The sequence below is a fragment of the Cetorhinus maximus genome, chromosome 6 (genome assembly GCF_964194155.1).
Source record: "Cetorhinus maximus chromosome 6, sCetMax3.hap1.1, whole genome shotgun sequence".
Lineage (NCBI taxonomy): Eukaryota > Metazoa > Chordata > Chondrichthyes > Lamniformes > Cetorhinidae > Cetorhinus > Cetorhinus maximus.
In genome coordinates this window covers 108,001,486-108,026,286 of record NC_135884.1, presented here as the reverse complement: position 1 = coordinate 108,026,286, position 24,801 = coordinate 108,001,486, and the positions used below count along the sequence as shown (strand labels likewise).

The window sequence follows — 24,801 nt, the reverse complement described above, 5'->3', positions numbered from 1 at the left end:
GGAGATTCAGAACAGACTGAGAATTTTTAATAAATAAAGTTGAAAATTATTTACACATGTCCCCTCATGTGACAGTATCACATGAGCTGGGACATGTTTATGAAATGTGAAAAAATTATTTATTAATTTAATAAACCCTTCATGAAACCTCATCCCGCTCGTGGATGAGGTTTCATGAAAAACGTGAAGGCCGCTTGGGCTCTTCACCTGCCCGCCCCCGCACGCCGAAGAGAAAATTCTGCCCCAGGTTCCTACAAATCAGACTATGCTTTCACCTGCTGAGTACCTAGGTAAATAATGGCAAGATTCAGCAGTTAAACAGAGAACCTTCGCTGTTGTATTCCAGGTACTAGAATGTACCACATGCCGCCCTGTCGTTCTCCTCATCTTTAGAAGGCAGGTTGAAAATGCACTCTATCTATCTCAGCCTTAAATGAATTGAACGATGGAGCATCCACACTCCTCCTGAAGCAGAGAATTCCAAAGATTCACAGCCTTTAAGTGAAGTAATTTCTCCTCATCTCAGTCCTAAATGATTGGCCCCTTATCATGAGACTGTGCACCCGCTTTAGACTTCCCAACCAGCTGAAACAAGTGTGTACCCTATCAAGCTCCGTCAGAATTTTGTAGGATTCAATGAGATCACCTCTGATATTTCTAAACTGCAGAGAATGGAAGCCCAATTTACTCAGCCTCTCATCCTAGGACAACCAGTTCAGAATAGTGCGGAAAGGAAGATGACTCTTATTCCAAACATTTATTCCTGTTGACTGAGATTGCTGATAATTATTTTACAAGAATATTACAGCGCATCATTAAAAATCTTCCTACCTACTGTCAAAGACTAGACACAGCTCAAAAATGTATGGAAACAATGCAGCTGTGATGCTATTTAAGTCACTAGTAAATTCTGTTTCACAAGTAGTTATTGTTCACAGCTAACTTGTGCTGATAAAAACTCATTGCTTTTCTGGAACATGTTCGGTCCACACCTTCTGAATTAGGTCACTGAGCTATGACTGACCTGGACAGATGGAAGAAGAATTGTAAGTTGTTGAATAATTGCTTTCTTTATCATTTTAACAGGTTTTTAAAGGTGGAGACAGTAATGTGTCTGATTTCTAATTTTTGTTTCAAAACATTCGTCTTAAAACTTCATATAAAACAGTACAGCGAGCTGCATGTGTAAAACTTACGTTTACAGGATTTTTAGGGGAACATTGTAAGCAAGGCTTATCCGAGCCCAAGCACAATCTGTTCTTGAAGGTAGTCAAGCTCCTGCTGAGTGAAACACCATCTCTCTTTTTATACCATTGTCTTGCATTGTCTGGCTTCCAGCCGCATTCAAACTCTGTACAAGGTTTTATGACCCTTCAATCTTTGAACAGATTGCTGGACAATTATCCAAGTAGTTTATTTATTTAATAATCTGTATCTGCCTATCCTTATGGTACAATGTCCTCCAATGTTATTCGTGTCATCGAAGAGAAAATATAGGATTTGCAAGCACATAGTTTAAACCAATTCGACCATATTATATATTCTGCCTTGTTCTTACAAAAGTAATGTAAAAGCATTAAAAACAACTTGTAAGAATACAGTAAAGTGAGCAAATCTTAAGCTAAGTTTTCTGTGCACAAACAGGGGAATTGCTGCTGGATCTGAATTGGGAGGGTTTAGCCTGGAAATGACTCTGTGGAAATTCATATCAACATATTTTAATCGAGCCATTAACTTAATTAACCATTTTAATACATCTCTTAAAATAGTGGGCAGTGGAATTTGATATCAATATATTAAGCATTCATGCAGCTACAAGTTGTAATTTCCAGGTTTCTGTTTCCTGACTGCAATTAGTTAACTGGCATAGAAATGATGATTTCAGAAATTGAGGTACCCAGTACAATGGCAGCCTTTCAATGGAAACATAATTGTGGCAAGCAAAATATTCCCTTTACTTCAACATTACTCTTAAGAAAATACTGTTAAAAGTGTGTGCATTGATCCCAATTGCCAAAACATTGTAGCTGCACAGAAGTCAGTAACATTTCTAGGAATATGTTTGCATTGTCAAAAAGGATGCTTTAGGATTGGATTTATTGCATGGTAATAACAGGAGGTTGAATACAGTCTATTCAATGAATTGTGTTGGATGTACTTCATATGTGAAGTACAGTAAAATACTTGTATCTGCTTGTTCAGTAATGGATCGGTTACAGGGCAAGTTATGAATCATGCTAATGAGGCAGAAACCTCTGTCTGGGTTGCAAGTGGAAACCACCTGTTTTTCCATTGAAATGTATCAGAAAGCTTGTTTCTCAGTAAATTTCTTTACAATCAAATATTCTCATTATCTGCAGCTCTTCTGTATTCAGGGTTCGCGGGGGTAAAAATGATGGTTTCCATTTCATTTCTGCTATTTCCAATTCTTGAGTTTTGGTCATAACAATTTAGCAAGATTACTTTATGCCTAGTGTTGCTGTAATCCAATATCGACTGTACACGATGAAAGAATATCACGCCAGCAATTTTAGCACAAAACAGATGAAAAGATATTGCTTTTTCAGTTTCTTGTAATTCCAGATGATGGGATCTTTAAGGGAGAGACCATATAAAATATTATGTGACCAATTTGAGGTAGAAAATAGACATCAGCGTTCAAAACCTTGTCTCATTGTGTTGTCTTGGTCACTGTTGGCTTTCACATATATCTATTCGTGAGAAACGTTAGCAACATGGCTCAAAAGTATCACTTCTCAGCCAGAAATGCAGATAACAGGAAATGCAACACCAAATGGAAAATCAGTTTCAAGAAAATTACAGAAATGGGTGCTTTCCTTGGAATTGGCTCTCATTGTATGATCCATTAGAATTTATATCTGAAAATAAAATCACTTTCTAAGCTGGTTATAAGTGTATAGCAACATTTCATTGCTATATACTTGGTTAGATGTGAGGAGGGTAAAATATCTGATGTGCACTATTAGTTTATCCGTGATACTTAACTCTCATCTTAGATGTTTAATTAATTTTATTAAGCAATCACTCTCAAGTCATGCAGCACTTCAACAGCATGCAGCTTATCTGATCTCATGTCAAGGTGTCGAAAGCACCCATGTTAATTTGTTGCTGAATCTGCCTCCACAGGCTAAGGAGAAGTCCCCACATCAGTTAGCCTTTCTGCCTGGCTCGCCCAAACTTCTAGAAATTGTCATAGAATTGAAGGCTGTTAAGCCCATTGTGACTTTACTGGCTCTGCGAAAGCTATCCACTCAATCCCATTCTCCTGTCCTTATCTAAAGTGTTTTAAAGTTTTCTTTCTCAAATATTGTGCACTTCCCTTTCAAAAGTTATCATGGATTCTGCTTCCACCATTGTTTCCCTTCTCTTTGCTCTTTAGGTGATGAGCTTAAATTTAATGGGGGAGAAATTATTTGATACTCTGGGTTCAGGCAGTGCTGCCAACCACTATTATGCAACCTGTGCAGATTTCCTCATTGATATCATTGCTGTGACCTGCAGTACCATCTGCAGCCGCACCCCACCCTTCCTTCCCCAGGGCATCGACAGTCACTAAAATCAATGCAATACAAATGAATTTCTCCCCCATACCCTTTACTGATGCACCAACCGCTGGAAATAGTGAGAACTTCGTATAATTTTGGACACTTCAGAACAAGTGATGTAAATGACCAACATTCATGAATAAGTCGTTTCTCCAGCATGTCTTCATAATTAAAGCCTTTAATTTCTGATATCATCTTAGTTAATCTCTTCTGCGCCATCTCCTTGGAAATAAGTTACTGGGTACAACAGCTAGAATGTTCAATTTTTGAAAGAGCATGAAATGGCGATTACGGATCAGCCGTCCATGATACACCCTGCCTGCTTTACCTTTCTATTAAAGTCAATGGATTAAATATCAAGTGGGGTATATCACCCACAGTCGATTCATTATTGCCCCTTCCAAAGTTGAAAGTTGCGCCTAGTATTCTACTACGATTGTTTATGCTTTTGTAGCCAGCACAATTCATAAAATCTAGTATCTCATGGGAGCTAAATTGGGCCATGCATTGCCCAAATTTGTAGATGCTACATGGCCACCTAATGCTTGAAAATGGGGTCGGAGATATGTGTACACACTTCCAATAGGAAGTGCACAGGACCCCAGCTTGCAAAAGCGGTTTGCATGCCAGACCTAATGAGCATCAACAGGATGCAGAGCAGGCAGATCATGACGCAAGTCAACTGCACAACTGAACATGACATTAAATGGAATGAAGGTTCCATCGCCAGTGCTATTTAAAGGGATCATGAACTACTTGCAGGTTATTGCTGTATTATTTCCTCCGGCTGATAGTGCAGTTGTACGTGCTTTTGCAGTTTTCTGATCCTTGGCTAAAGTTTGAATAGTCTACCGGGAGTGGTCCAGCTGGTGTTAAAGTAATTCTTTGGTCATTTAAATACGGTGCTGAAGTTGCTTCCAGACATGGGTGGCCTGTTAGGGCTTCGTCTGGGAATCAAACATGATGGGAGAATGAAGAGAGGCCACACACAGCAGGACAAGTTGCTAGAAGACGGAGGAGGAAGAGGGCTCTCAGCAGACAGCTATATCCGCTGAGAGTCTTAAGGAGCAATTCTCTTAACCGAGTCTCGGAGGGCTAATGTATAAGACATCTTCATTTCACTAAAAAGGTTATTAACTGAAATTTGCCAACTGCTGCAGCCCAACTGCAGGCTCAAAAACAATATCGCTTGTGGTTGTTAAGTTGACCCTGGCTCTTAACCTTTATGCATCTAGCTCCTCCAGATTGCTGATGGCGATACAAGCAACATTTCAATTTGCAGTACACTGCTACCGAAGGGAAGTCACAGAGGCTGTCTATGCACTTTGTCTCATTCACTCTTGCCAGAGATAAGCAAGCATTGTGAGCATGAAAATTTACATGGATTGTAGATTTCCCTTGTCATTGACAGCACACACAGCTCCTTGCATACACCTCATGTGAACTTGGCCATTTTCATGAACTGAAAGTAGGCCTGCACTGAGAACAACATTATAGAGCAGACCATTGGAGTACTCAAACCACCCTTCCACTGCCAGGACTGCTCTGGAGGAGCTCTGCTGACTTACTGAGCTGGTATCAAGATTTTTGATAATATGCTGATGCTGCACAATCTTGGCATTATCAGGGGATAGCTCTTGCCACCACCTTTCAGGTGGAAGCTGAGGAGCAGGAGGAGGAGGAAGTGCAACAGGAAGTGGTGAAGAGGAAGGGAGGAGGAGACAGCCCCTTTCTACCCAGGCTCTATGTGATCAAATAATCCATGAGCAAAACTAGTAATCTCAACCACCACTCCCCATTCACCAACAGTCCCATACTTCTTATATTTTCTTCATTGCTGACCATCACATCCTGACAGAGAATGTCATCTGAGAGGGAACAGCAGATTCGTGTTCCATGAAGCCACTGCCATTCTCCTGGAGTGGTGCCTCAGCAGTTCCATTGATCTATTGAAGAACAGTTTGAAAGACTGCAACGATTTCCTGGAAGCCCCTTTGAACAGCGGTATTCAGAGCCACGATGGCAGCAGTTTAGCTTCCAGTACCACATTGTGATATCGACCAGCAGATGCTGCATCCTAGTGAGTTTCCCTGGAGCACTGATGAAGCTGACATCCATTCCATGTAAGAAAGGGTTTCATGTTCTGAAAACCCAGTGCCAAATTGGTGCTGGACTCCTCCTTCTTGACATCATGCATAAACGTTCTGGCAAGCTTTCCAATGCACCAGGTATTTGATTGAATATCAGCCTTCTTCTGTAGTCGGACCCATTGAAGTCTTCATCTGACTACTTTGCAGCGCAACAAGTGTGTGGCCTCACCCTCTGGTGAGCGAGCATTTGTAATATCCTTTTCCCCTACACTGGTTCCTGCACACTTTTAATCAGCATCCTCACCAGATGCAGATATCTACTCTACTTTGGCCTCTAATATACACACAATGATGATCTCTGAGCTGGTGCTTGTAAGATCGATGAAGGCATCTTTTTATGTTCATGTCTTCTTCCTCTGAGTGAGAAAGTTCCAATTCTTGGTATCGAATGAAAAAGGGACACGGTTGGGTTATGGTGAGGGATGGAGGAGAAGGTAAGATACCATTATGGGATATGGGAGAAGCGGGGAGAGAGGAGCATTAGCTATGCAAATACTCTCATCATTGATCCCTCCAGCACCACCGGTAGCCACAGCCTTAGTGCTGTCATTGTGGAAAGAAGTAACACTATCTCCTCCTTGGATGTTAAAGCATGTAAGCATGCTTGACCTCCTGTAGTTCAAACCCTGTTGCCTACTGTTATGTGCCACCTTCTCCTGCAAGAAATAAGTTAGTCAGTCAATGACTGTTATGCAGTATGTTTGGATGTTTACATGTTTAAACCCGTGTACCATGGTGGTGTCCAGCACACGCTGTCATAAGTGTGCGCACATGCAGCAGAGGCCATTTTGGAACCCTCAGGAAACTCAGTGCCCAAAAAAAACTGGCACTACTAAGCCCAATTTCATGTCCAAAGTGTCTTACTTTCATCGACAAATATCCTATCAGGCCCTTTAATCATGTCAAATCACTCTGGGATACAGTGAATAATGCACCAAAATGCTGCTTTATTAAGATGTCATTTTATTTAACTTTCCCTTCAATTTTATCTCTGACTTTTCTCCATTTACTCCTCTCATGAAGTCAGGTCGCGTTTTGGTTTCACAGGGAATAGCAGTTCTCTGGTATTTGACCGAATGGCCATTCTTAATGTGTAAACTTGGACAATGACTGTTGGTGGCCTAGTCATTCAATTTAGAGTTTTGTTTTGAAATCCACATAACTGTAATATAGCCATAAATCTTTGATTAGCAACTTTATTAAAAGTTTTTCAAATCCAAGTTTATTTAAATTATTTATTTTCAGGATGTGGGTGATATTGGCAAGACCACATTTACAATTGAGTAGCCTCCTTAGGCACTTCAGAGGACATGCAAAGTTAACAGTGTCCACAGTCACATATAGATTAGTCTATAGTAGCTTGTCAGATCCTTATCCAGAATTAGTAAATCAGTTTTGTTTTTGTGGTCACTTGTTTTTCTGGTGCTAACCCACAAATGGTCAAATTTATCTAATTCCATCTCATAACATGCCTTTGTGGGATTACAACTCACAACACAACAACCACCTGTATTTACATAACACCATTAATATAGTAAAATGTCTCAAAGTATTTAACAGGAGTATTATCATACAAAATCTGACACTGAGCCACATAATGAGATATTGGGACAGGTAACCAAAGGCTTGGCCAAAGAGGCAGGTTTTAAGGAGCATCTTAAAGGAGGGTGGCTGGTCCAGTACCAGAACCACTATACTCTCATACCACTGATTATGCCAGCATGACCCTTATGTAACTCTGTTACATTTTGAAGATAATTGCAGCAGATTTGAAAGGCACAATCTGCCAATCATGAAACTACATTAATTCGGACTCATTGCTTTTGCTTTGACCAGGAGTTCTTGAATTGCTTTCCTTTTAATATCGTCAACATTTTCCCACTTTAACGTAAAGTTAAAGGAACTGGCACCATTATGTCAGATTTCTTAATATATTCAAATTAGTTATCATCTATTCCTGATTTTTTTCCTCCCTCTTTAATGAGCTGAAAAATGTTGCCAGTGCACCCTTGCACCTTACCCCAATTTATTTTGCACTTTTGGATAATCTTTATATCTGATAAATTGAATATTCAAACATTCATAAATTATGTTCCCTAAATACTTGAGTGCAGTGCACCCCCACCCACCGACCCACCCACCCACTGAACTCTGGCCTCCCCTGATTCAGTTACTTGTTAGAATTGCATGTAGCCCAGGCACTGAATGACTCTTCTTGCTGACAAAGACATTTCTTGACAAATGACAGAGTAACTCTCCAATTCATTATATTTCCCATTTCTGGATAATTTCAGAATAGCCACTGTTCGGTAAGAGATCTCCTTTTGCTGTTACTAAATTGTACTCTAAAGCACTGATCAGTTCAGGTCACCATGCCCCAATCTGAATGTGATAACCCAGTGTACATGCAGTGGGCTGCTGGGATATATTGAATTACCAGCCTGATTGGTAAGCTCCAAAGGGGAGAAAATAACAAAAGATGGGAAACAAAAATAAAGGATGTGGATCTTACTCTTTTAAAATCTCAACATGATGTTTGTATTAACTTATTATTTTCAGCTGTAATGCGATTTGGATTGGGTATTTTTAATGAACCTGATTTAGATCTCTTGCTTTGCTGCCTTGGGCAAATCCATGGACTTTTTAAACTTCAAAATCTGATTGCAATTAATGATTTACCAATTGCACTATAAATTTACCATTCAAGTATAGAAGGGACATTAATTTTAACAGATGAAGAATTCCACTGACTTATCAACCACATTTCCCTCAAGTCATTTTTGGTAAAAGTCACTAGTTTTACAGTTACAAATCAGGGGGTTGCACTAAAATTTTAATTATGTTCTTGCCATGTTTAAAAATCTTACAAAATAAATCTGTGTTAAAATGTTTGTGTATATTTTTAAAAGACAGTGAGCTTTATGTGATACTTTATACATCACGAATTTGATCCTCTGGGGCAATTGTTTTAGTTCACGTGGTGCTTTAAAGGTTTCACATTTCTGGAAATGGTTTATTTTGGCTCTTTTATTTCTTCTAACAGGCACAAAAGACTGACACCTGGGAAAATAATATTTGAAAAATCACTGGCAGTACATTTACATTCTTTCCATGTTAGTTCATGTGTTTTAGATCTAACAAACAGATTTGCTGAAGCTCAAACTAGGTGAAGAATAAGTTTGTAGGCAGTATCTATCATTGACTTTAAAAATAACCTTGTCTATTTCATTACAAAATGCAAATATAGTGTTACACTGTATAGCTGGCATGGTGTATGTTCACCTGTTTAATAACATTGCTAAATAACTTAAATATTAAAAAATACTTTTTCTTTCAAGTTAATTAATTCATAGCCCATGGTTTTTAAAAAAGCATTAAAACAAATGTAAGCGTTTGTGTGTAAAATAATGCATTTTTGGGATGACACCGTTTTTTATGGTGATATTTATTACGGTTTTCTGCAGGAGTCAATAAGTAACTACATTCTGTGTAGGAGTGTAAGAATAAAAAGAGATGTAGAGCATGAATTGTCACTCATTGTTTTCTCCATCATCTAGAATTATTGGCAACTTATTTGCTGCATGTTCTTTTTATTATAGTGACACCCTTTTATTGAATCTTGTATCACGCATCGTCTCAGCTGAGTAGTTAAATACTTACAACTCACTGATGCTCCAAGTGCCAGCAGGGACTATGTAAAAATGGTCCAGAATAGATTCGATTTCTTCTCTCATGAAAATCTAGGCTTTCTGACCGGTCTTCACAGAAAACCCCACCTTACCCAACGGTGGGACTGTTCTCTCAGAAAAACAGAGAATTCGAGTTCCAGCCCAAGATAGTTAGATATTATGATTAAGCATCAACATCGTCAATGGTTGTGACGATGATTCAATGCGTAAATGCACTGTGTGGTGTAACAAACAGCCAAGCAAATTAGATCACTGGCCTGTATCAAGTTAAATGCCTCAGCATCCTCAGACTATGAAAGGGAAAATAATCTGGGATTCCAAATCTTGATCCCTATCTTTTGGTCCCTGTAGGAAATATGAATGTTGAATGAGAATAGGATTAGGCTCAGCTGTGATAGTCCTTGTAGCTAACTAGCATTGAAATTTCCAAAAGAAAATTGCTATTTCAGTGAAGCACTGGGGGCACCACTCATGCCTGTGAAACAGCAGCCAATTGTGAGCTGTTCCCTTCTGGCGAGGAGCAAGTCACCTTCTACTCAAAAGACATTTTTTGCTATAGACAATTCAAAGAGATTTGCTTTGAGGTGTCAGGAGCTACATATTGCAAGAACCCACTGCCTATCCTAATCCTACTGCTTGTCCCACCTCCAGTGCCTATTCAGTAAGTGTTACAATCCAGGCAGGCCCAAAGTAGCAGAAGGACTCCAACAGGATGTGTTATATGGTTCCGGCACATGTCACTAAGACGGTTGGTGTTAGACTGAATCCTGCACATTACATGTTAGTTCAAGATGATTGACAGGTTCTAATACATGGTTTACGTGACATCTGCAAGATAGCTCTGTAGCACCTTTATATTTTTACAAAGGTATATTGGTTAAAAAGGCATAGTTGACTAGATCTTAAACAAACTCACCTTCTCAACTCCCACAGTTAGCCACAAGACTTTTAACGCCTATATTTACAAGACACAAACAAGGTTGAAAAGAGTAGGAAAGAACATTAATCAGGACCAAATTATAAAATCAGGAACTAATGAATTGAAGGCTGTAAGCTTTCCTTTTAAAAGCTTATAGATTATTGTAGGGTGGTATGACAGATGGAGAGATCCCCATTTCTTTGGAAATGAAAATGAATGAACTAGGAGAGGAGACATTGCCATGAGACTTGACTTTATCCTCTTCTCTGCATTTTTTTGTGTTAAAGACTGGAGTAATTGCAGCTTAAATGGAGCAGTAAAGTTTCAAGGGGCGCTGATCATGCCAATATTGATTTAAAAGAGGAAGATGCGAAATGTTGGAACAAAGAGTGGGTTGCACACCAGACATAGGAGAAAAATCAGATATCGGGCAAAAAATATTTTCATGTTGTATAGGTGAGAGGTGTTAGAAAAAACACTTCAGATATATAAGCAGTATTGAAGCATTAGACTTATATGGGGAATTACAAATGAAAAATAAAGGTGCATTATTGACCATTGAATGAAATTACCTTTCATATCACTGGGCCCCACCCTTTTCCATTGGGTCAGTATTTTGATTCATGAAAAGCATTCATTAGCGTTTGCTTTGTTTTACATTACTGCATTCCAAAATTTAATAAACCTGCTCACTATTTTAATTGTGATTTAAGTTCTTATACTTAATATTCTGTTTTTGCCAGTTCTCTTTAAGGGGCACTGTGTCTGATGTTGTATTTGTCCCTGTAGATTTACAGAAGTGTGCTGTTAAAAGCTCGGAGAAGACGAACATCAGGCAGCAGTGACAGTAGTGGTCGCCAGGGTTCGCCAACTGAGACAAATAGAGATAGGAGTAAGATCTCAAACATGTTTTCTTTTCCTATTCAGATATTTCAGTTAAATTACAATGTTTTTTAATACATTGTGGCACCTTGCAGCTGGTTTCAGATAAAATTACTTAAAACTTGCCTTAAGGCAAGGTTTATATAAATTTGCCAATTTAAAAAATATCATTCTGCTTTTGTTGCAGATTGATACACAGAGAGAACCTAGGCTATGTATGGCATTGAGGTTGTATATTACTGCTCTGCTGCACTGGGCTATTGCATTATCCTATTCCATTTTATGTCGCCTGGGATACATTTATTTTAATTAACCTATTTATGAAGAACTGTGGGTGGAATTCAACACCTGCATTCGTAATCATATAAAGTTAATTGTGAAATTAATTTCAACAATTAGCTTACACGGTTTTGTTTAAAGGCATAACTAATATAGCTGCCAAGGACCTTGATTAACAAGGTAATTGTAGGCACTGGCCCCAGTTACAGCTGGTTAATTTCATCCTTTGTGCCTGGTACAAGTTTAGAGTACTTCAGGTTTTTGCCACATTTTGTTTACATGCAGCTGTAGTGCGGAAAATTGAGCTGATCGTGTTTTTTCTAACCATTTTGGTTGAAATTTATCACCCTTCCCACTCATGTTCATTTCTTCCTCATATTTTCCTGTGCATTTTAAAAAATTTAAATTGCTCACTTCTGAATCCAAATGTTAAGACAGGAACGTGCCAGATATCAATGGGCACAACGCAGTAGTTTAATAAGGGACACTGTTTCCTCCACCCCCAAACCCCCCCTCCCCAACAACATAGCATCGCTCTCCCCCACCCTGCTACTCCAACAGCATTGCCATGAAACCAGCATCTTTTTCAAGTTACATTTCTTCAGTTATTTTTGTTGTAAATTATTTTGTTTTATGCAGCCAGCAGAGACTCCAGTCCAAACATGAGGTCTAACAGTACACTTCCAGTACCCCAACCTAGCAGCGCACCACCTACTCCAACCCGACTAGCTGGAGCCAATAGTGATATAGAAGAGGAAGAGAGAGGTGATCTCATTCAATTCTATAACAATATCTACATCAGAAGAGTGAAAGCATTTGCACTGAAATACTCATCAAACACAGAGAATGGGGTAAGATGGAGGTTGTATGACTAAGAGTTTTCATTTCATGTGGTATTGAAGCAAGCCAAATAGCAATGAAAACATTTTAATTTTTATTCTAGATCAAATAACTATGGCAGCACTCAGCTCAGAATCAGAAGGCCATGGGTTCCAGTTGCACTCCAAGACTTGAGTACAAAAATCAAGGCTGACACTCCAGGGCAGTACTGAGGGAGTGCTGCCTTTTAGATGAGATGTTAAACCAAGGCTCAATCTGCTATCTCAGTTGGATGTAAAATATCCCATGGCACTATTTTAAAGTACAGCAAGGTGTTATCCTTGATGTCATGGCCAATATTTATCACTCCATCAGCATCACAAAAATAGATTTTCTGGGCACTGTCACATTGGTGTTTCATGGATCTTGCTGTGCGCAAATTGGCTTCCACATTTCTTACATCACGATATTGTTACAATATTCTATTTTACAAATATACAGCTATGCAGTCTTTGGTTACATCAAGTTGCGCACACATTATAGTAATGCATGGTCATTATAGGTTGAGACAGGTATAAAGTTGTGGGAAGCATCCAAATATCCGAAGTAGCTTGACTTTATGTAAGCATAAGCATCGCAAAGTAGCTTCTGCAGCCATAGATGTAACTCCAGGATGGTATGTTGCTTCCCTGGTGGCAGGGTCAAGAATGTCTCAGTGGCTGCAGGACATTCTTTTGGGAGAAGGTGAACAGCCAGAGGTAGTGGTCCACATTGGGACCAATGACATAAGTAGGAAAAGGGATGAGGTCCTGAGAGCAGATTTTAGTGAGTTAGGAAGGGAATTAAAAATCAGGACCTCAAGAGCAGCAATCTCAGGATTACCCCCAGTGCCATATGCTAGTGAGCACAATAATAAAAGATTGAGTCGTTCAACATGTGGCTGGAGAAATGGTGTAGAAGGGAGGACTTTAGACTTCGGAGGCATTGGGACTGGTTCTGGGCAGGTGAGACCTGCACAAGAACGGGTTACACCGTAACAGGACAGGGACTAATGTCCTCGCGGGGAGGTTTGCTATTGCTTTTGGGGAGGGTTGGCAGGGGGGGTGGGAACCAGAAGAGAAATTCAGAGTGGAGAGGAGAAACACTGGCAGAGGGAAGTAGAGAAGTATTAACTGATAAGGAGGATATATTAGAGAGTAGTATCAAGGTAAATAGAATACTTGGAGACTTTGATAGAATTAGAGTAGGCAATAGTAAGTCATTAGATAGGGTCCGAGTAAAGGGGAAAGTAAAAATGCCTAAATCAGGGCTAACGTGCATGTAAGTGAATGCACGGAGTGAGATTAATAAGATTGGTAACCTGCAGGCACAGCTTGACAAATGGAATAATATTATTGCTATAACAGAGACCTGGCTCAAAGAAGGGCAGGACTGGGTGTTAAATATTCCTGGGTACAATGTGTTTAGGAGAGACAGGAAAGGAAGAAAGTTTGGGTGGGGGGTGGGTGCAGGGGGTGTGGCAGTATTGATTAAAGACGGCATTACAGTACTGAAGAGGGGATGTTCCAGAGGGGTCAAGGACGGACTCTCTCTGGCTAGAAGTAACGAATGAAAAAAGGTGCAATAACATTGATCAGTGTAGTATATAGACCACCAACTAGTGGAAGGGATGTAGAAAATTTGTATTTGTGAAGAAATTATGGGGAGGTGCAAGAATTATAATGGGGGACTGCAATTCTCCAAATATAGACTGGGATAGGAATAGTGCAAAGGGACCAGAGGAGCGAAAGTTCCTGAAGTGTGTTCAAGATAATTTTCTACAGCAGTGTGTTTCCAGTCCAACGAGAGATCAGGCACTGTTGGACCTGGTTCTGGGCAATCAGTGGGAGAGCATTTAGGAGACCATGACCATTGTATCATCAGGTTTAGGTTGGCCATGGAAAAAGACAAGGAACAATCTAAACAGGGGTAATTAATTGGGGGAAAGCCAAATTTGATGGGATGAGAATACATCTGAGTCAAGCAAGTTGGAATCAAATGTTGGCAGAAAAGATGATGACTGAACAATAGGCTATCTTCAAAGAAAAAGTATCGCAGGCAATGTCAAGGTATATTCCCTTGAAGGGGAAAGGTAGGACATATAAATCCAGAGCGCCCTAGATGACGAAAGAGAAAGTGCACGTGACAGATGTCAGGTAGAAAATACAAGGAGAATCAGGCGGAATATAGAAGGACCAGAGGGGAAGTGAAAAAGCTAATAAGAAAAGCAAAGAGAGCTGTCAGAGCTGTCTCTTTTCATGCTAACATAAAAAGGAATCCCAAGGTCTTCTAAAAGAATAGAAATAAAAGGGTGGTAAAAGAAAGAATAGGGCCGATTAGGGACAAAAAAAAAAGGGGACTTGCATATGGAGGCAGAAGAAATAACAGAAGTGTCAAATGAGTACTTTGCATCTGTCTTTACAAAGGAAGAAGATGCTACCCAGGCTGAGATGTTAGGGGGAGTAACTGATACACCAGAAGAATTTACAACTGAGGTGTTAGAAAGGCTATCTTTACTTAAAATTGATAAAGTACCAGGACCAGATGAGATGCATCCAAGGGTACTGAGGGAAGTGAATGTGGAAATTGCAGAAGCACTTGTGATAATCTTCCAATCTTCCTTAGACACAGGGGTGGTGCCAGAGGACTGGAGAATTGCAAATGTTCAAAAAGGGGTGCAAGGATAAAGCTGGCAACCACAGACCAGTCAGTTTGGCTTCAGTGGTAGGGTAACTTCTGGAAACTATAGTTTAGGTCAAAATCAACAGTCACTTAGACAACTGCAGGATAATTAAGGAAAGCCAGCATGAATTTATTAAGGGAAAGTCTAACTTGGAGTTTTTTGATGAGGTAACAGAGAAGGCTGATAAGGGCAACACTGTCGATGTAGTGTATTTGGATTTGCAAAAAGGCATTTGATACAGTGCCACACAAGACTTGAGCAAAATTCTAGCCCATGTAACAAAAGGGAAAGTAGACACTTGGATAAGAAATTAACTGAGCGACAAGAAACAGTAGTGATAAATGGTTGTTTTTCAGATTGGAGAAGGTTTTTAATGGAGTTCCAAGGGTCAGTGTTGGGGCCCTTGCTCTTCCTGATTATATATATATTTTAATGGCCTGGACTGTGGTGTTCAGGGCATGATTTTAAAAATTTGCAGGTGAGACGAAGATTGGAAATGTTGCCAACTGTGATGAGATGGATTGGGCAGAGAAGTGGCAGATTAAGTTCAATGCAGAGAAGTGTGAGGTGATTCATTTTGGCAGGAAGAATATGGTGAGACAGTATAAGATAAAGGGAGAAACTCCAAAGGAGATGTAGGAACAGAGGACCTCGGTGTACTTATGTACTTAAGTCATTGAAGTTGGCAGGGCATATTGAGACCCCAGTTCATAAAGCATATAGTATCTTAGGCCTTATTAATAGGGGCATTTAGTACATAGGTAAGGTGGTCATGTTGAACTTGTATAAGACACTAGTTAGACCGCATCTGGAGTACTGCATCCAGTTCTGGGTGCCATACTTGAGGAAGGATGCGAAGGCATTAGAGAGTATAGAGGAGATTTACAAGAATTGTTCCAGGGGTGAAGAACTGTAGCTTTGAGGGTAGATTGGAGGGGGTGGGACTGCTTTTCTTGGAGAAAAAGCAGCTGAGAGGAGATTTGGTAGAAGTATTCAAGATCCTGAGGGGTCTTGATTGTAAATTGTGATAAACTGTCCGCACACAAGGGAGCATCAAGAACTAGTGGGCACAGATTCAAAATAATTGCCAAGAGGATTAACAGTGATGTAAGGAAAAAGTTTTTCACCCAGAGGGTGGTTGGAGTCTGGAACAAACTTCCTGAGGGAGTAGTGGAGGCAGGTTCGATCGAGGTATTCAAAAGGGAATTGGATTGCTATGTGAAAAGAAAGAATGTGCACAGTTACGGGTATAAAGGCAGGGAAGTGGGACTTGGTAGAATGCTCTTTCAGAGAACCAGTGCAGGCTCGATGGGCCAAATGGCCTCCTTCTGAACTGTAAAGATTTTAATTCTGTGAAGGATGTTAGTGTGTTAGTTCTGCATTCTAACCAAATCCCTGTGCAATTTCTTTGTTTTGGAAGGTTATCATTGCTCTTTACCCTCTGGCAATTCTTTTCTATGCAGATATTAAGCCAGTGTGCTCCTCTGTGTTGGCAGTAGATCAAAAACAGTAATAAGATCCTTCAGAATTTCTCCTGTGTAAACATTTTTTTTAAAAACGTTATCTTGTTGATTTGACTGCTGCTGTTTTTAAGTTTAAATTGTAGGGCTGCAGTTCCTATTTGCTATCACCGGAGAGCATTGAAACATTTATCATTCACTCAAAGTAACTAGTGGGGACATGATGTTATAAAATAACAAGTACAACTTCATTCTCAATTTGGAATGTTAACACAAAGAAAAAAAACTGAATTTCAATTCTACTTATCAAAAAGAATATGTAAGAGGTAGGTGTCAGAGTGCACTCAAAAAGTTGAGGGAAACAGAAACATCAATTGTTCATGTCAAATCTATGTTAGTGAATTACAGAATAAAGATTCTTATATTCTGTCCCCAAAAAAGTGCCTGAACTCCAAATGCAGAAAAATACCCCAACAATACCTATATTTCATACAGGTGTCCTCGTAACATTTCTGAACTAGATTGATAATTTAGTATCCATGAAAGGCAGATAATGGGTAGTTTTGATGTATTGGAATTGAATTGGTTTTTCTGTGGACTCATCCCCTTAGTCTGCTAGTTTATTCAGGAAACCTTCAGCCTATCAACATGAAGTCAAATCCAGATATTCCTGAATCAAAAGATGAGCATGTCAATCACTACTTGAGTCTCCTGAATGTGCACTTAGCTTAAAATCGTGTAGGCATGCTTTTAAAAGCTTCATTTGTATCTCTTCAACTTAAAACTACTGATTTGTGTGACCAACATGTTAATGTTTGTACATTTACATTGTACTGCAAATCAAACATTTTGAACTGATTTTACAACTACACTTTATGGTCAAATTGATTATAATTTATTATATGCAGAGTGTCATTTATTTAACGGCAAGAGAATATTCAACATCCATTTTACAGCTAGCTGCATGAAGATAAATCAATTTTGTTCAGAGACCACTGTAGTTTGGTAGATAAATTGGCTACTTCAAAAGGGACTGTGAACCAAGATAAATTTATCTGGGAACAATTGCAGGGTTTAGTTTTGTGCAGTAGGGCACACTTAACTGCTGCAAGCTGTATTGTACAGTTCAAAGTGTTTTTTTGAGAGTTTGTTTACAGTTAAAATTAATTTTGAGGTACCTATAACCACTATGCAGTGTAAACCCCATGAAGTTACGGTACTCTTTCAATACTGTACATTTTAGATTTGAAACAGTATTCAATAGTGATGTTATTGGGAGACAGGTGGAATTTCAACATTACTAGCTGTTACCATTTAAATAATAGAAGAGATGCTGATGCTTTGTCACATATCTTCTGAAACCTATAATTTGTTCAACTCATTTTTTTTAAAAGGAGGTTGCCCTGTTTCATAAGTACAGTTTGTCACCTTATGACAGTGTTGTGATCTATTTTTACTTTTGTAGCAGTTAACAAACTATGATGCAAACCAAAGAGACCAGAATATTTTGATGTAAAATGTGAATGAGAAAAAATATTGCATCAGTATCAGATTGATCTACGTGCATGAATTTGAAGAATTTGTTTGTTTGCACAGAGTGAAGCTCCATCTTTATCACCCTTCCCATCTGTAAGGACAGGATCACCACGCAGGGTCTTACTCTCTCAGCATCACTCCATTTATATTTCACCCCACAAAAATGGGGGCTCCCTCTCGCCGCGAGAAAAAATGTTTTACTGTTTTAGCAAAAGCCCGTCAAAGGTAAGTTATAATGATAAAAGCCAGTTTCCATACGTTTCTGTATAATCAATGTTACATATCCATAATTGGTGCTGTGTGTCACAATGGATTTGCCATCATCTAAATTTTAAAATATGAAGGAGTTATTTTGGTGAAAGGATGAAAACAGGAAGTACGAGTTGTGCGCTAAAAAGACACATCCGTTTTAAAGTCTGCTTTTACCACATAATTTTGGTCCTAATTACTGATTACCAATTTGATCTTGCCTGGAAATCCTAAAACAGAGATAGTTGTAAGTTTAACACTCGAGAGCTGATTGGATGCATTTTTCCTAGAGTAGTCCATGTGGACAACATGCACCTTCTTCCAATGAACTTGTGAAGTGGGCTGATTTACAGAGTAGCACTTTTCAGGATGGCTCAGGGACTGAGTGAGGGGGCACATAGGCTCTTGGATGCTACACTGGCAGTCCTGGTGGAGGTCAAGAGGGGAAGATGGCCTGTACTAACGTGAAGGGTGTGGAGAGGACTCCACTTTGCCCTTTCGTCCCTTTTTCCTGCAAATGCTGGTGCTGGTCTGCCAGCCTCCTCCTCCCATTCCATCTGCAGACAAAGGGAGACCCCTAGAAAGGTGCCAATGATTAAGTATTTCCTTTCTCTGAAAGGTAAAGTAACATAGCATGCACTTTAAGAGAATTCCTCAATTTCCAGGATAAATGTTGATATTCATGAAGTCTTGACAAAAGTGTCTCAAAGTCTCCTGATGCTCAAGTCCTTCTCAAACTTCCAGCAGCAAATGAATAAAAATTTAAATAGCATTTAAAATCCTCAACTTCTTTTACTCCCAATCAAGCACTAGCTACCAAATGTTTTGCAACCAATACAAGTGGCAATCAGCTGCTTAGCAATCCTTTGGCTGGCAGTTCCTAGTACAAGATCCAACTCTTTTCATGAGATGGCATCTTGAGCTAACCCATTGACCACCTCAAAGGCTTTTTAAATATAAAGTATTCAGGAGAAAATCATTGGAGCAAATAGCTTTATAACAGATGTAAAACTGATTTCTTAAAATGTGGAAGAGAAAAATAGGATTAATAGTTCCTCTCGCAGTAGCTACTGTAATTAGACTAATAGGCCATTTGGCCCATCAAATCTGTGCCAGTGTTTGTTTCCTACATGGCACCTTGTCTAAGCACCCTGCTGCTCAGTAACTACGTCCTTTACTATTCCTTCTTTAATAGCAAATAGTCAACTCTGAGAATTGTGAACTCTACTCAAACAAGGCAAATTTTCCATATTTTGCATCTCAAAAATATAACACATATTCTTTCTTTGATTCTCTTTTTCTGCAGAGACTGAGAGACATCAACAGTATGATTAAGTCTGGTGAAACTCCAACCAAGAAGCGTGGCTTGTCATTGGATGATGGCAGTGACTTGCCAGCTAAGAGGGTTTGTCAAGAGAACCACACTGCATTATATAGACGTTTGCAGGATGTAGCCAATGACAGGGGATCTCACTGATACTGTTTGTGGTGCATCACTATCTGGTCAATTGCTGTGAAATAGTTTGCTAGTCCTAACTTTCATGACTTTTACCCTACATGTATCCTAGAAGAATCTTAGAACCTGGAAAGCAAACCAGAGAGGATTACAGCTAAGCTTTAAAAAGCTTATGAAAGCTATACAGGCAGTGAACACAAGCTGTAGGAAATCAAAAATTGCAAGTGACCAAGGAAGGATCAGATGCTTTGAATACACCATCCAATCTCTGGCTTTGATAAGCAACTTGCTTTTTCACAAATCCAGTAGTTGAAGACTTTTTAGGTTGAAGGGCTTTTTAGGTTAAGAGAAAGGTTTGTGAAGCATTGAAAAATGTTTTTAAATTGCTTTTTATTTTTTAAAAGCTGAAAGAAAAAAAAAAGCAGGCTTAGAACAGCATGCATTTCTTCGTACCAAAATTTTAATTATAGCATTAACATTCATGTGGATAAATCTTAATATTTTAACTGGGTATTTGAAAACCATACAAAGTTAAAAAATAAGGACAAGTTATTTTCAAAGCAGAGTTTCAATGTTGTACATTTAACACACAAACCCATTTTCTGTGTAACATTTGCACAAACCAATAGAAGTGGGGCGGGGGGGGGGGGGGGGGGGGATGGTGGGGGTAGTGAAAGAGAAACTCCTAGAGTTAAATTTTCATTTGCCATGTACAAAGCATTCCAAAATACAAAGGTTATGCATTATGTATGCAGATAGCTTGCGCACAAAATGTATTTCTATCTTATGATTAACATTATGGGATGTCCAGAATTGGCAGGTGTGTGTTCTTCAGTTAGTTTGGAGGGTTAGGATCTGTATGAGTAGCATGCTAATGATGGATCGAGCTGTGAAAAGATCCAAACTGCAAATATAAGAGAGTGAGTGAACATAATTAAGCAGTAGACTGACTATTTCTATAAAGAAAGATGCTCAGTTACATAAAAGCTAAATACTGTGGATGCTGGAAATCTGAAATAAAAACAGAAAATGCTGGGGGAAAAAAAAAAATCAGCAGGTCTGGCAACATCTGTGGAGCGAGAAAGAGTTAACATTGAGTCTGTATGACTCGAGTTATGCTCAGGAGTTACATGCTGGTTATATTAATCACTCTAAATGGACCTCACATTCCCCATGAAGCAGTGCATTTTATCTATCAAACATCTAGGTAAATAGACTTAGACCCCAATAGAGCAAAAAACATTACTCTAGCTTAATAGAATATGACGTGATATTTTCATCTTCACCAGATGGGCTGAATAGACACCAAGAAGTGAACTTAATTATCTTTAAATAGGTGAATGAAAATTAGTGCAAACAGTATATTTATAGGATTACAAACTATTGGTTCTATTCTTCAGCCCCAACCAAACCTTTGCTCAAAACCATACCATAGGACATTAAAGGATGCCTGGAATTGAACAGTGTTACATGATTCAAGGAGACTTTGCATTAGACCTGGACGGTGACATGCACATGCAATTTGAAGAATCAAATCAAGGACATCCGGAATCACAAACAACTCTGTCTTGCTGAGTCAACATTAGCCAGACGATCAGATAAACTGTTGCAAAGATAAAAAGGCTAGCAATAACCTTGTGTGTATTGTGGCCAATAAGAATCAAATGGATAAAATTGGAATAAAGGGGATAAAGACAACTGCCATATCACACACTACCCCTTTAGAAAAAGAGTCCTTTGCATATGGTGCCTTGCTTGTGAGAACCGTCATTTGGTGATTAGCCCGCCACCACAATGCCCCGGAGCTCAGAATTCCAAGGCTCTGTCATGGAGCTTTTCACGTAATGTGCTACTCATGTCTAGCACTTTTGACACTTCGCTGTTGCTGCAGTCCCATGTAATGGATGTTGGCATGATCTGGCTGCTGTGAAATTGTCCACATTAGCACACTGGCCAGGGCCTCACAAACACCAGCTCCGTCCCAGTGGCCAGTGCTCCTAAGGCTTTGCCATGGATGTTGTGTCAGCTTGCCCAGTACCAAGCTGAAGCAGCCACACTCAATGAAATGTTTGCTTCGCCCCCTAATTTGGGTGAGGAACACCTGGCACCATCATCACTCCCATGAACAGACAATACACACAAGACTAGAACCATTTACAGACCATATCAGACAGGAGTGGCTGAGAACACATTGGATTGAATATACCTCTAACCTGGACCGCTGTGATACCCTGCCTCCACCCTACCACCCCCACCCCCAAAAATCCTTTGAGTGGGAATCCACCAATTATATATCATTCAGTCCTATTCTTGTATTAGCTTCACATTCATAGGTAATTGAGCACAGTAAGTAAGTATTTTCCCCAAGTACAGTAACCACATAGCCAGCAAATCTCATATCTTACTGCCACAAACTGGCCTCCCAATTGCAGTGCATTCTCTCTCAAGCGGTAGTGGTTACCTTTGTGGCTCACATGGTCACATTCAGAACAATTAACCTCTATTAACCATTTGTACACTCACTTGCAACGATAGCGAAAAGGTATGTGGCCATGCTGAAAAGTGAGCGTTTTTGCTCTTCCGATGTGTCCCATGATGTCACTTTGAGATTTTCCCTAGTTGGTGAAATGCAAATGGAAATATTCAGTAACCAAAATAGTGTTTGAAAGGCAAGCATGGTCAGCATTAAGGAGGACATTGAGAGTGTTGTATGCAGAGCACAGACCACAATGGGACCAGCTCTGTGACCGAGAATGTGTAGAAAATAGTGTAACAATTCGAATGCCAACTATTCAAATTCCACATATGCTTTTCCACCAAGTATTTCAGAAATTTCAAAGGCAGAACAAGTACAATTACAGTATGAGCAGTAAGCCCATGCAGTAAAAGTAGATTCATATAGAATATACCAACTTCAATCTATATAAAAAAAATGCTCATGCATTTTGAAGTGATATGAGAATAGGTGCACAATTAGAAAATCAACCCAGTTCAGATGGTTTAAAAGTATTCACAATGTGCAATCAAACCAATGTTGCCCACTGCAGTCAGTGGATTACAAATCAAAATGTTTGGAAGCAAGAATGTTCAGTTGGATTCAGTTAGATGAAAAGGTTTTTTTTAACATCAGTGGACAATAGCTATAGATTACATTGATCGGCAGATAAAAGTAGAATTTAGGTGGCGACATCATTAAGCTTCAGCAGCCAGTAATCCAGCTGATCTGCCTTAATCGCACCAGGTAGGAACAACTGCAACAGTACTAGTCAGCAGGGAAACTAATGGAATGATATTTAAAGTTTGGAATGTATCCTGATTTGCTCATCATCAGATATTGCAGTCCGTCACTTGGACGCATTCAATAGACCAAGAAAGATAGGTGTAGCAATAATTCCCATGGGGTTCTTCTGATCCCCTGCCATAACTTCAGAGAAACAATAAAACATAGATTTTCTAGTTGTCATTGCAGTTACGATGGGAAATTAAGGAAACCTGATGGCATTTGTACCCAAGATCTTTTCATGTTTGGACTACAGTTTACATTAGAGTTGAGGCAGATTACTATTTGGACTTTAAAAAAAAATTCTTATCGAACAATGAGGTTAAACAAGCCTCTAATTTTCTGCCCCAAGTTTAGTTTTGCCAACTGCAGCAAAGCAATTGGTTTTCAGGTCTTTGCCTATGATGCTTCAAACTGGCTGCTAGGAAGTTAACTAGAAAACTAATTTCTAGTTTCCATAAAACGCTGACAACTTCATCTGAAATGCTTTGACAATATCAAGCTCAACCATATGCTAATTTTATTTAGTTGGAAGTTAGGATAGCAATCTGTACTTTATTCATCAATTCCTCTTGTGGCATGATAGAGCTGAGCTAGGAAGTCACCCACGTATGCAACCATGAACACGATCCATTAAATAGTTAACATGGGATTGATAGTATCCAGACTTTGTTAAGCAAGTCTTGTCTGGGTCTCCATGTACACAATACAGGTTCACCACTCTGCATGAAGCAATTACACACATTGCAGGCTCGCTCAGTCATGATGAAAGTTTTGCTTTGTTGAAAGTTGTGTTTTTCTTTTTCCAACATTATCTGTAAACTTGGAGTTTTAAATTAATGCAAAAGATTGACATTAAAAGGTTTGGGATTGATGTGGTTACATATTCAGTGCTAATGCTAGAACCCATTTTCTCTCAACATAGAATTCTGCATTGCATTTTTACAAGATTACAAGGAGGATTAAAAATAAGATGCATCACCTCTTCGGTTAATTATACCACAATTGGTGATAAATGAAATGAATTGAACCCAAAAATGATATGGGAATTACTGCAATGTGACTGGTTACTCATTTAGACAGGTACCCATCACCAGTGTGACTAAAGACAAAACTTGCTTTAAAAGAATTGTTAATCTGCAAAAGTATTTAATTTATGCCAATTATAACTGGTTTCCTTTAAAAATTGTCTGTTATATTCTTGTGTTGTATCGCTTTGTAAAAGTTGTGAAATCTTTTTTTAAATATATTTGTATGCATCAGTGTACATTTCTGAAGGAAGCTTGTATGTCATTGAAGTATAAACTTGTTTGTTAGGACCAAGCAATATTTTAATAAGCAAAAAGTATACATTTTAGTCTGTACACAATTTTTTAAAGTAGACCAGAATCAAAATTGCTATAATTTACACTTCCACTGATATTTCTGTTGAAATTCATGACGGCCAACCATTTGAGTCACCTACACCATTTCCCTTTCTACGTCACAGACTCATTTCAGTGTTGCACAAGTGGCTCCTCAGTTGCAAAATAAGAAAGCATTGCCAATTATTACAATTATGAAGGAAAACAATATTACGGAGTAAAACTAGGAAGAATAAGTTAAATTGTATAAATCACGAGGCAGATATAAATGAAAAATAGGAGGAATAAATATTTTAGAATTTTATAACAAACTCTGAAGGAACTAAATTTTATTGAAAGAGGTTTACTAAAGAGAAACACAAACTTAATTGATGTAAAAGAAAAGGAAAACTCAAAACCACAAGTGCATAAGCAGTTAATCAGGAGAAAG

General features: G+C 39.0%; 1 protein-coding gene across 5 annotated transcripts in view; it reads left to right on the top strand.

Annotated features, from left to right (window-relative positions):
- Positions 1-24,288, top strand: part of rbl2 (retinoblastoma-like 2 (p130)) — a 178,496-nt gene extending 154,208 nt beyond the window's left edge. For 3 of the 5 annotated variants that reach the window (XM_078544278.1, XM_078544276.1, XM_078544279.1), the window contains 4 exons: positions 11,114-11,216; positions 12,125-12,336; positions 18,083-18,247; positions 19,840-24,288. In XM_078544278.1, coding sequence (XP_078400404.1) covers positions 11,114-11,216; positions 12,125-12,336; positions 18,083-18,247; positions 19,840-20,040 — 681 coding nt within the window. In that variant the 3' untranslated portion in view covers positions 20,041-24,288. Of the gene's footprint in view, positions 1-11,113; positions 11,217-12,124; positions 12,337-18,082; positions 18,248-19,577 lie in introns of all 5 variants that reach the window. The other 2 variants (XM_078544280.1, XM_078544277.1) reach the window with 1 other exon arrangement.
- Positions 24,289-24,801: the final 513 nt, after the last annotated feature.